The sequence below is a fragment of the Bombina bombina genome, chromosome 3, assembly GCF_027579735.1.
Source record: "Bombina bombina isolate aBomBom1 chromosome 3, aBomBom1.pri, whole genome shotgun sequence".
Taxonomy (NCBI): Eukaryota; Metazoa; Chordata; class Amphibia; order Anura; family Bombinatoridae; genus Bombina; species Bombina bombina.
In genome coordinates this window covers 768,347,672-768,361,456 of record NC_069501.1, presented here as the reverse complement: position 1 = coordinate 768,361,456, position 13,785 = coordinate 768,347,672, and the positions used below count along the sequence as shown (strand labels likewise).

General features: G+C 35.0%; 1 protein-coding gene across 1 annotated transcript in view; it reads left to right on the top strand.

The window, feature by feature from the left end:
- The window catches only part of LOC128654001 (otospiralin-like), a 43,020-nt gene extending 34,304 nt beyond the window's left edge, over positions 1-8,716 (top strand). The window contains exon 3 of the mRNA XM_053707631.1: positions 8,259-8,716. Coding sequence (XP_053563606.1) covers positions 8,259-8,443 — 185 coding nt within the window. The 3' untranslated portion in view covers positions 8,444-8,716. The remainder of the gene's footprint in view (positions 1-8,258) is intronic.
- The last annotated feature ends 5,069 nt before the right edge of the window (positions 8,717-13,785 follow it).

Here is a 13,785-nt window from a genome sequence, read left to right as displayed (position 1 = left end):
CTTTGTTGAGCCAATAACATAAGGCATATAAGTGCAGCCACCAATCAACAGCTCCTGAGTCTACCTAGGTATTCTTTTTAAAAAAGGACACACAGAACAAAACATATTAGATAATAGAAGTAAATTAAAAAGTTGTTTAACCCCTTAGTGACCAGACCGTTTTTTTCATTTTCTTACCGTTAAGGACCAGGGCTGTTTTTACATTTCTGCGGTGTTTGTGTTTAGCTGTAATTTTCCTCTTACTCATTTACTGTACCCACACATATTATATACCGTTGTTCTCGCCATTAAATGGAATTTCTAAAAATATCATTATTTTCATCAAATCATATAATTTACTATAAAAATTATAAAATATGATGAAAAAATGAAAAAAAAAACCAATTTGTTTTCTAACTTTGACCCCCAAAATCTGTTACACAGCTGCAACCACCAAAAAACACCCATGTTAAATAGTTTCTAAATTTTGTCTTGAGTTTAGAAATACCCAATGTTTACCCCCTTAACGGACCGGCATTTTAGACAAAAACGTCCCCAAAGGACCAGAGTATTTTAAACATTTTTGCTATCACTCCATTTAAACAGAAATAGTGCCATATAAAAATAAAAGACTTTTTTTAAAAATATATTTTCTGCAGTGTAGGATCCCCCCTTACCCCCCAAACTCCCTGATCCCACCAAACAGCTCTCTAACCCTCCCCCCTCTACCTATTTGCCACCATCTTAGGTATTAACATAAGGAGGAAACAATGGCACTACTCAGAAATTTTAAACGTTCCCCATTTAAGGAATATATATGTATTCAATATATTACTAATGGTTTGTAGGGATTGGTGCTTGTACTGGTTACAATCTAAACAATAAATCAGCAAAGAACTGATAGCAAGGTACAAATATAGCACTCATTAATGTGTTAGAAATGCGTGAGAAAAAAAAATGACTAAAATATAACTTTTACTAGATAATGTTTAAAAACAAGGGTTACACATACATTGAATTTAAAAGAATGTGTTAGTCTACTACACTGAGGCCACTAGTTAATATGGACTCTGTCTAAGACAAAAAGGCCACTATTGGGTAATAGATTTGTCTCTATGTAAATAAATAACTACCACTTGTATTAATACTTGTAGTAATATAGAGTGGGGTGTGCTGAGATTCGGTATATATTAATTAGCCATTGACAATAACAATGTATACCAGACATCTATGCCCCGTAATAATAATAGGTGATAGATGTACACCTTGAAACGGGTACTAAGAATATGATGTCTGTAACTATTCACTGGTGATTCCGAAAGGTACAATGAATTAGAACTTTGAAAGTACCTAGGTGAGGATATGAATGTAAAGGCCACCTATTATCAGGTGTAATGATGTGGTTACTAGTCAACTACATGGAGACTGGACATTTGGACTTTGGTTATCATGATATTGGTATTAGGTATGTGGTCACAGGGTGATAACTATATCCAGATATTCCGGATACCTATACCTTATTATTACCTGGGAAAATAAAATTTACCTATACCTAGGGATTACCGTGAAATACCGTTAAGTTATAAGATGGTGACTATATCCAGAAATTCCGGACAGCTATACCTTTATTATTACCATAAGAAGTCAAAAATGTCTAAACCTTATAGTTACCATGAAAACTGATACAGTTTATAGTCTAGTACTTGGTCATATGATTGTCAAGAATGTTGACTAGATATTACTTGTGAGATTATAGGATAAATGTTGTATCCAAAAATATTAAACACCTATACCTCATGTATCTTTAATTCCACCTGTAAATGGTCATTGTATCAATATCTTCAGGATTACCGTAAATGGCTACAAAATTGGATAATACCTTAAAGATTTAATTAAATATCAGATCACATCACACATAGTCTGGAAAAGCCAGACTACTATACCGTATTATTACCGTTATTGAGGTGGTTGCAAGCTAGAAATTACTAGTGAGGATACAGGATAATGACTATGTCCGGAAATACCGGGCACCTATAGCTTTTATACCTTTTGACTATCATGTACAGTCGTGGTGCCTATATCTGTGATTACCGTAAATAATTGATCTATATTGTTTGTCAAACCACAACCTCATGTATCTTTAATTCCACCTGTAAATGGTCATTGTATCAATATCTTCAGGATTACCGTAAATGGCTACAAAATTGGATAATACCTTAAAGATTTAATTAAATATCAGATCACATCACACATCTTCTGGAAAAGCCAGACTACTATACCGTATTATTACCGTTATTAAGCTGGTTGCAAGCTAGAAATTACTAGTGAGGATACAGGATAATGACTATGTCCGGAAATACCGGGCACCTATACTGTTTATACCTTTTGACTATCATGTACAGTCATGGTGCCTATACCTGTGATTACTGTAAATAATTGATCTATATTGTTTGTCAAACCACTACAACAATACTGTAGTCTGGGAAAGCCAGACTTCTATTCCATATTATTACCGTTGTTATTAGCTCTAACAGAAATTACCGGGTGTCTGAGAAGGTTTATCATCAAACACATATATCGGCTGTTTTGGGCCTATACTTGGGGATTACCAATTATAATACATAAAATTTGTTTGCCCGGCTAAATCCGAACAGGCCTCCTTGCCCAGGTGGAAAGAACTTGTGGAGCGGTCACAACATTTTAAGTTATTCAGTAGCTATTTTGGTTAAGTAGAAGGCTAACTTTAAAAACAACGAGAGGGAAGGAGAGGGGGATGCCACTTTTAGTATAGGTGTTTAATATTTTTGGATACAACATTTATCCTATAATCTCACAAGTAATATCTAGTCAACATTCTTGACAATCATATGACCAAGTACTACACTACAAACTGTCACCTAGAGTTCTGCGTTAGCCGTCCAAACCAGCATTAGAGGGTCCTAACACTGATTTTTACCGCCCACTGGTATTTAGAGTCAGTCAGGAAAGGGTCTAACGCTCACTTTCCGGCCGTGACTTTTCCATACCGCAGATCCCCCTACCCCAATTGCGTATCTTATCTTTTCAATGGGATCTTTCTAACGCCGGTATTGAGAGTCTTGACTGAAGTGAGCGTTAGAAATCTAACGACAAGACTCCAGCCGCAGGAAAAAGCCAGGAGTTAAGAGCTTTCTGGGCTAACGCCGGTTCATAAAGCTCTTAACTACTGTGCTCTAAAGTACACTAACACCCATAAACTACCTATGTACCCCTAAACCGAGGCCCCTCACATCATCGCTACTCTATTAAAATTTTTTAACCCCTAATCTGCCGATCGCACACCGCCGCTACCTACATTATCCCTATGTACCCCTAATCTGCTGCCCCTAACATCACCGACCCCTACATAATATTTATTACCCCCTAATCTGCCACCCCCAACGTCGCCACCACCGACCTACAATTAATTAACCCCTAATCTGCAGACCGGACCTCACCGCTACTCTAATAACCTAAGTTACAATTAAACCTAACACTACACTATCAATAAATAAATTAAATAAACTATCTACAATTATCTACAATTATATCAACTAAACTAAATTACAAAAAAAAAAAAACACTAAATTAAAAAAAAAACCCACTAAATTACAAAAAATAAAAAAAGATTACAAGAATTTTAAACTAATTATCAGCCAATCAGATTCAAGTTCAATCAGATTGGCTGATCCAATCAGCCAATCAGATTGAGCTCGCATTCTATTGGCTGTTCCGATCAGCCAATAGAATGCAAGCTCAATCTGATTGGCTGATAGGATCAGCCAATCCGATTAAACTTGAATCTGATTGGCTGATTCAATCAGACAATCAGATTTTTCCTACCTTAATTCCGATTGGCTGATAGAATCCTATCAGCCAATCGGAATTCGAGGGATGCCATCTTGGATGACATCCCTTAAAGGAACCTTCATTCGTCGGGAGTCGCCGGAAGAAGAGAATGGATCCGTGTCGGCTGCTTCAAGATGGTCCCGCTCTGCGCCGGTTGGAAGAAGATAGAAGATGCCACTTGGATGAAGATGCTTGCCGGTCCGGATCTCCTCTTCTTGCCGGATAGGATGAAGACTTTGGACCCTCTTCTGGACATCTTCTTGCCGGATAGGAGGAAGACTTCGGACCCTCTTCTAGACGGATCGGTGATACCCGGCGTGGTGAAGACAAGGTAGGAAGATCTTCAGGGGCTTAGTGTTAGGTTTTTTAAGGGGTGTTTGGGTTAGATTAGGGGTATGTGGGTGGTGGGTTGTAATGTTGGGGGGGGTATTGTATGTTTATTTAAATGCAAAAGAGCTGTTTTCTTTGGGGCATGCCCCGCAAAAGGCTCTTTTAAGGGCTGGTAAGGTAAAAGAGCTTTACAATTTTTATTTTAGAATTGGGTAGGGCATTTTTTTTATTTTGGGGGGCTTTCTTATTTTTTTAGGGGGCTTAGAGTAGGTGTAATTAGTTTAAAATTCTTGTAATCTTTTTTTATTTTTTGTAATTTAGTGTTTTTTTTTGTAATTTAGTTTAGTTGATATAATTGTAGATAATTGCAGATAGTTTATTTAATTTATTTATTGATAGTGTAGTGTTAGGTTTAATTGTAACTTAGGTTAGGATTTATTTTACAGGTAATTTTGTAATTATTTTAACTAGGTAGCTATTAAATAGTTATTAGCTATTTAATAGCTATTGTACCTGGTTAAAATAAATACAAAATTGCCTGTAAAATAAATATAAATCCTAAAATAGCTACAATATAATTATTATTTATATTGTAGCTATATTAGGGTTTATTTTACAGGTAAGTATTTAGCTTTAAATAGGAAAATTTTATTTAATAAGAATTATTTTATTTCGTTAGAATAAAATTAAATTTAACTTAGGGGGGTGTTAGGGTTAGGGTAAGACTTAGCTTTAGGGGTTAATACATTTATTATAGTAGCGGTGAGGTCCGGTCGGCAGATTAGGGGTTAATAAGTGTAGGTAGGTAGCGGCAATGTTGGGGGGGGCAGATTAGGGGTTAATAAATATAATATAGGGGTCGGCGGTGTTAGGGGCAGCAGATTAGGGGTACATAGGGATAACGTAGGTTGCGGCGGTGTACGGAGCGGCAGATTAGGGGTTAATAATAATATGCAGGGGTCAGCAATAGCGGGGTTGGCAGATTAGGGGTTAATAAGTGTAAGGTTAGGGGTGTTTAGACTCGGGGTACATGTTATGGTGTTAGGTGCAGACTTAGGAAGTGTTTCCCCATAGGAAATAATGGGGCTGCGTTAGGAGCTGAACACTGCTTTTTTGCAGGTGTTAGGTTTTTTTTCAGCTCAAACTGCCCCATTGTTTCCTATGGGGGAATCGTGCACGAGCACGTTTTTTAAGCTGGCCGCGTCCGTAAGCACCTCTGGTATTGAGAGTTGAAGTGGCGGTAAATAATGCTCTACGCTCCCTTTTTGGAGCGTAACGCAGCCCTTCAGAGAACTCTCAATACCAGCGTTGTTTAAAAGGTGCGGGGGAAAAAAAGCATGTGTAGCTAACGCACCCCTTTGGCCGCAGAACTCTAAATCTAGCCGTGTATCAGTTTTCATGGTAACTATAAGGTTTAGACATTTTTGACTTCTTATGGTAATAATAAAGGTATAGCTGTCCGGAATTTCTGGATATAGTCACCATCTTATAACTTAACGGTATTTCACGGTAATCCCTAGGTATAGGTAAATTTTATTTTCCCAGGTAATAATAAGGTATAGGTGTCTGGAATATCTGGATATAGTTATCCCCCTGTGACCACATACCTAATACCAATATCATGATAACCAAAGTCCAAATGTCCAGTCTCCATGTAGTTGATTAGTAACCACATCATTACACCTGATAATAGGTGGCCTTTACATTCGTATCCTCACCTAGGTACTTTCAAGGTTCTAATTCATTGTACCTTTCGGAATCACCAGTGAATAGTTACAGACATCATATTCTTAGTACCCATTTCAAGGTGTACATCTATCACCTATTATTATTACGGGGCATAGATGTCTGGTATACATTGTTATTGTCAATGGCTAATTAATATATACCGAATCTCAGCACACCCCACTCTATATTACTACAAGTATTAATACAAGTGGTAGTTATTTATTTACATAGAGACAAATCTATTACCCAATAGCGGCCTTTTTGTCTTAGACAGAGTCCATATTAACTAGTGGCCTTAGTGTAGTAGACTAACACATTCTTTTAAATTCAATGTATGTGTAACCCTTGTTTTTAAACATTATCTAGTAAAAGTTATATTTTAGTCATTTTTTTTATTTATTTTTTTCCTCACACATTTCTAACACGTTGATGAGTGCTATATTTGTACCTTGCTATCAGTTCTTTACTGATTTATTGCCATCTTAGGTACTGGAAGCTGTCTGCCAGTTCCAAGTTTGCAATATTTATGAGTTCATTTAAAAAAAAAAAAAAAAAAAAAAAAAAGCAGATTGGCCCTCTCTGCATCAGTTACTAACCGGAGGGTATTGCACAATGCCTCAATATTGAGTCATCACTGCAATAGCCTTAGAGCGGCTGCGTCCAGCGCTTATTTTGACTGAGGATGTGCTAGGTACATCCGCTGTCATTAAGAGACATTTTTTGGAGGACATACCTAGCACGTCCTCGGTCGTTAAGGAAAAAAAACTGAGTTGCTTAATCCAACCCATCCTTTACAGAAAAAAATTGGATTATATGTCCCTTTAAGTATCCAGGTATAGTAGTACTCAGAGTTAAAGCAAATTACGATAGCAATGTTGTTAGTTTATAAACTAAAGTCCATTTGTTAAGATATTCTTTATGAGAACAGTATTCCAAGTATTACTAGCAACAGTATCAGTGGTCCAGGTACACTGATACAAACATTAGAATCCTTGCAGGTATCAAGTATCAATTAGAGAATTTATATATTTATAGTACACATATTTTACTCATCGTTTTTGGCACAGAAAATTGGTATTTGGTGATATTTCTTATAATTTGGAGTACTTAATAATGAACCTCATCTCAAAATCTATAGGTAATAAAATGGTTTAATTTGGTTTAATTTTTTTTTGTTTTTTAATTTTCAATTGAAACAGCAGATAAAGTTTCATGATACCACATCCAAAATTATTTTTGAGGCATGAGTGTTAACATATTTTTTTAAAGTGATCCAGCTTAATGTTTTCCCATACATTAGAACAGTTTAATATCTCTCTGTCCTGCATTCTCTGCATAAATTAATTACACAAAGTATTTTTTGCTTTGGCTTAGATAAAAGATTCTTAGTGAGCTTTATTTTTTACTTGCCACACGTTAGGTGATACACAATAACATAAAAATACTAACTCAATGAAATAAAACCTAATGACATTCATAATAGAAAATATATATAGAAATATATATTTAATAATAAAAATTAAAAACATTTCTATGTGAAGAACCTAAGAATGTAAAATATGCTTAACGCGATTTGTGTTTCACAATGTAGGTCTAATGTGGTGGCGGGTTAGCGCACATGAAAAATAACTAAGTTTACATATGCGCTAACCTGACACGCATTAGACCTAAATTGAGAAACACAAATTGGGTTCCGCTTATTTTACATATCTATGTTCTTCTTTTAATTTTTATTATTAAATTTATATTTCTATATTGTCTAATAATGATAATGTAAATTAGCGCTGCGGAATCTGCTGGCGCTCTACAAATAACTGATAATAATAATAATAATAAAAAATAAATATCTAAACCTATATATATATCTATAGGAATAGATATACAGGTATAAGTAAATACAGATATGGAATGTACATTAAATACACAGTAAAACACATAATTAAATATTATTATGGATTTATTATTTAGACACATACATAAATATTTTATAGCCCTTTGCATTCAAATGCATGGCCATATACCATATACCTTTTAACCCTTATAAATATTTTTATGAATATTTATATGACTAATTTTTGTCAGATAATGTTTATAATTGTAACAGTTTATTTTAGTGTATCTATGTTGTGTTTGGCGCAACTACCCTTTACGCAAGATTTTCAGTCGCGCTTACCCAACAAGCATAAATTGCATTTGCGCTCTCGCAGTCATGTTTAATTTCAAAAAGACTGGAAAAAACGATATCATTTATTTTGCTTGTTAACTTTACCTTTCTATGGCAAATTAATTAAAAGTAGGTTAATTAAAGAACAGCGTTCTGAGTGCATTTATTTCTCAATGTGTTTTTATTCTAGCTGCAATCCGAGAGAAGCGAGCTATGCCAAACTGGAGCATGTCGGCCTCTGATTTTTATGGCTGGGTAGAAGAACTGCGCAAACTGGGCGCTTACGATAAAACTGAGGATATGGCCAGAATTTACTGGGCTCATTTTCCTATTGCCTCTCAACTTGGTTATGATGTTACCGATTATGATGACTAAGCGCTAAACAGAACAAAATCAAAGATCTGAAATAGAAATGATTACTGTTCTTTATTGACATCTTGTATTTTATTACTGTGCAACTTGCAAAGCTTACATATTTTATCACCTGCCTCTAATTAAATTTTATATTCTTTTGTTGTTTTTTTTTCAGTTTAATTGCTTTCTAAACTTTTCTAATGTGTTTTGTCTTCAAAACATTTTAAAGCAAAATACAAAATGCTTCAGAATTGAGTTTTGATGAAATGTTACAATAAAATTTTTTCCCAAAAACGGATGTAAATTGACCCATTCAAGTGTATAAAATGGGAGATTCACGTATAGCATATCATTTTAAATATTTTTTTTTCAAATTTCTACTGTCATCAAATTTGTTTCATTCTCTTGGTATCCTTTGTTGAAGGAATATCAATGCACTACTAGGCACTAGCTGAAAACATTGGGTGAGCCAGTAACAACAGACATATATGTGTAGCCTACCTAGGTATACTTTTAAACAAAGGATGCTAAGAGAATAAAGCAGATTAGATAATAGTAGTAAATTGGAAATTTGATTTAAATTGCATGCTCTATCTGAATCATAAAAGTTTAATTTTTACTTTACCGTCCCTTAAACTTCACAAACACTTTGCATAAAGACAACAAAGCATCTGTGTTCTTATCCAACAGTAAACATGTTTTTTTTATTTGAGTTCTTGAAAACCAATATAGTCCTATGTCAGACAGCATACCTTAGAAACATAGATATTAACGGCAGATAAGAGCCATAGGCCCAGCAAGTCTGCCGATATTACCTTACAGTATAAACTTATCTAGTTCGTAGGATAGCCCTATGCTTGTCCCAGGCATTTTTAAAGTCCCCCACAGTGTTTGTCACTACTACCTCTTGAGGAAGTTTATTCCATAAATCAATCACTCTTTCTGTAAATAAATGCTTCCTCAAATTACTCCTGAATATACTGCCCGTCATCTTGAGATCATGATCCCTTGTTCTTGAATTTTCCATTTTATGTAAAATACCCACAGCCTCAGTTTTGCTAAGTTTTACTAAGTTGCTATCCTATCACCTCTTTCCCTTCTCTCCTCTAAGCTATACATATTTAGGTCATTGAGCCTATCCTGGTAAGTTTTATTTTTTAGACCATGTACCATTTTGGTAGCCCTCCTTTGCACAGATTCAAGTTTGTTAATATCCTTCTGAAGATATGGCCTCCAGAACTGCACACAATACTCAAGATGAGGCCTAACTAATGATCTATAAAGTGGCATAAGAACCTTACTATTTCTGCTGCAAATACCTCTACCAATACATCCAAGCATTCTGCTAGCCTTACTCGCTGCATTACTACATTGTTTACTAAGTTTTAAATCGTCTGAAATAATAGTTCCCAAGTCCTTTTCCTCATCTGTAACAGTCAGTAAAGTGTCATTGAGTCATTTGGATTTTTCTTCCCTAAATGCATCATTTTACACTTTGCTGTGTTAAACTTTAGATCCCAGTCATTTGTCCAACTCTCCAGTTGTTGTTGTATATCACTTCTCATTTTGTCTACCCCCCTGGAACATCCACTCTGTTAAAAAATTTTGTATCATCTGCAAACCTTGGCACTGCTTTTCCCCCAATGTTAATGGTATTTTAAAGAGACAGTAAATTCAAAGATAAACCTCCATGATTCAAATAGATCATGTTATTTTAAACAACCTACCTTGTTGTTTCTATGATCTAAGTTTCAATAAAGGATACAAAAAGAAAGAGGTAAAATTGATAAAAAAAATAATTGGATTTTTTTAAACTGAATCATGAAAGTTTAATTTTGATTTCCATTCCCCTTTTTGCAATTAGAGGGATATGAAACGCACAGATTTTCTTTCAAGATTTAGATACAGCATATGATTTTAATTTACGTCTATAATCAATTTTGCATGTGTTCAGTTAGAAACCAGTAGTGCATTGCTGCTCCTTCAACAAATGATACCCAGAGAATGATGCAAATTTGATAATAGAAGTAAACTGGAAAGTTGTTTAAAATTGTATGTTCTACCTAAATCATTTTTTTGGGTTTCATGTCCCTTTAATGACCAGTAATGGCATCATAGAAAACCAAATCTATACACAGAAAATTACAACTGCTCTTCAGGCTGCCTGGCTATTCTCAGCAACTGACCAGGTCACTCATCCTCATTCTGCTGATCAGCATTCACTCCTCAGTCTCCGCATGTCACAACTGTCTATATATATATATATATGTCTTTTCTTTTTACATTTAATTATTGGTGATGACATGGTCAGTCGCAAGATGCGATCATTATCAATAAGGGACGTACGTGGCTGTTATTGTCATGGGCAGTGTCATCTTGTTTTTCAGGTCTAAGCATTGGCAGATCAGTGGCTGATATCATTATCATTTATTTAGTGTATTATCAGTAGATCTGTGTGTATTGATCAGTTATAAAGTGTGTTGAATTCAATGTGTCTATTTAGTTGATTACCGGAATCAATACTGTGCACTCATATGGGTGACTTTTCCGATATGTAATCCAATATTTTTCCAATACGAGACTGGTGTTATTGTTGAAAAAGGCACAACAGGAGCCAGGAAGCAGCCTAAAACCCCAACTGGCTAGACTAGAATCAAAACCTATGTGTTTGAATGTTGATCATTATATACCTAAAATTTTAAATGTGTTTGGACTTTTAAAATTGATATTTAACATATGCAAATTTATATGAATGTATTAATTACACACATCATGAATATAAATGGTTACCTGAAAAAAATATTAATGATCAATAAGCTGTTAAGTTTTGTTTCCTATAGTTTTTCACTTTTAAAAAAGATGACTCTATTTTGTATGTAATTCAAGCAAGGACATTTAATTATTTTCTTTTTTTTATTTATGTCTCTGATGTGAATGACTGCATTCATTACAAAAGTTATAAAATAAATATTTTCAAGTAGTTAGGCCAAATTATAAATGAACCCCTGTACTAATCAAACAACCACTGTGCAGCTTTAAAAAAATAAAAGAGGATCAGGACCCATCAGAATACAGTCCAGCCCATTTGGTGAATGTGGATAAACTGTTTCAGGATAAAATTACAGGAAAAGCAGACAAAATAAAAGTGTAAGTGCATTACAATTTTATAGGGCAACACATTTGAATTTAGTGTTTTAGTAGCCCTTCTTTGAAAATACTTCTTGTGTACTTGAGTCTATGGGGCATATTTATCAAGCTCCGTATGGAGCTTGATGCCCCGTGTTTCTGGTGAGTCATCAGACTCGCCAGAAACACCAGTTATGAAGTAGCGGTCACAAAGACCACTGCTCCATTACCTGTCCGCCTGCTCTGAGCAGGCGGACAGACATCGCAACAATACAACCCGATCGAGTACGATCGGGTTGATTGACACCCCCTGCTGGCGGACTATTGGCCGCGAGTCTGCAGGGGGCGGCGTTGCACCAGCAGCTCTTGTGAGCTGCTGGTGCAATGCTGAATATGGCGAGCGTATTGCTTGCCGTATTCAGCAAAGTCTGGCGGACCTGATCCGCAATGGCGGATCAGGTCCGCCAGACTTTCATAACTAGAGGCCTACACCTTCAATTTTTTCTTTCCAAAATGCATAATTTTGCTCATCCTAGCATAGTAACGATACTATATCTATGAGCTGTGAGCATTTGTGATGTCATGCGTGAAGATGATCAGGACCATGTTATGGACCACATATCACATGTCCAATGTGTGTGAGAGTTGCTAGGTCTTCATAAATTTGCCACTACATTTTTACACTCTTGTCCTGCTACTGATATTGATACTCCTCCTGTGCTATCTACTTATGGAGCAACAAAATGCTTTTGTCTAATAGACAAAAAGGCACCCCTTAAATTGACAAAATTAATCTAACACTCAGTGTTGCTGGAAATATCTCTTGTAAACTATATGACATAAGGCTGGCCATTGGGCTGGGTAGTTTTGCTCCTGAAGCTGGAGTATCATTTTAACTGCCAGGAAAATGAAGTGATGGCATATAATATACTAAATGGTAAATCATGTAAAGAGTTCAAGAAGAGAAATACCATCATAGTACACCTTTTTTTAGTTTAAATCTTGTAAGTCTTTAGACCTCAATTCCCCATGAAAGTGGTTTAGGGGTGGTCAGAAAAGCACTAAAATCAGACAGAAATTATTCAGTCATTCAGAAATAATTTTAATGAGTTATTGAAGCTAATACTCAATTATTTTTTATTTCCAGATACTTTTTACATGCAAATCCAAGGAACAGCAATGTCACCACCACATATGCAAACATTTATATGAGTACTTTTGAAGAAAGATTTATTTATGAACATTCTTTTGTTTTTACAGTATGTCACCACTTGGTGGCCTTATATTATTTATATTTTTGGAGTTTGGAGGGGCATTGGAACTTTTAGATTTCATGAATGACTTGAGTGTCTGGACAAGGAATTTGAGGTTTAAATAGACAGGAAGTGAACAATATATTGACTTTCAAGATACAACTATTAAGATAATAGTAGATTTAAGGTTGATATTTATAAAAAAAACTACAGACTTAAAGTTTGCTACATTCTGACTCAGATCTCTCCCTAGAGTTCAGTTAATAAGAGTGAAACTGATTACAATGAAAATCTGGCTAAAGAAATATTACAGGATATGGGTAACTTATTTAAGGCTTGGGTTTATCCCTATAAAGGTTTTGACAATGAGCTAAATAAATAAATAGAATGGATCTGATACATGGAGGATTTGCAGACAGAACAAACAGAGGAGGATAACATTTAAACTCATTAAAATATAAGTTTAACGACATTATTTGCAAGCATTGGTCAGTTTTTTCAGAAACTGTAATTCTAATGTAGAGGAGTTTCAAATGAAACCTATGTTGGCATGTAGGGGAGCAACCAATCTAAGGGATAGTTTAGTGAGAGCAAACATAGGATCTCATTAGACCTTATTATTACTAAAGAGAATAAGGGATGTTTGAGTTGTATAAATTGTAACAATATGACTAAGGGTTCCCAATTTTTAGATCTGAAAATGGGGAGGCAATTTGAGATCAGAGGATATTATATTTGTAACACTGAGTATGCTATTTATCTTATAAAAATGTCCCTGTGGAATAGGTTATTTCAGGGAAACCACTAGGAGAGGCTGTGATCATATAAATGAAAATAAATCAAATATTAGGAATCAGGATGAGAGGGCTCATCATTTTTTACAAGCTGGATATAACAAAACATAAAGTGTATACATAGACAGTGTCAATTTTAAATAATAAAATGAATAATAATTGATTGCATAAAAATAATAAGCGCATATAT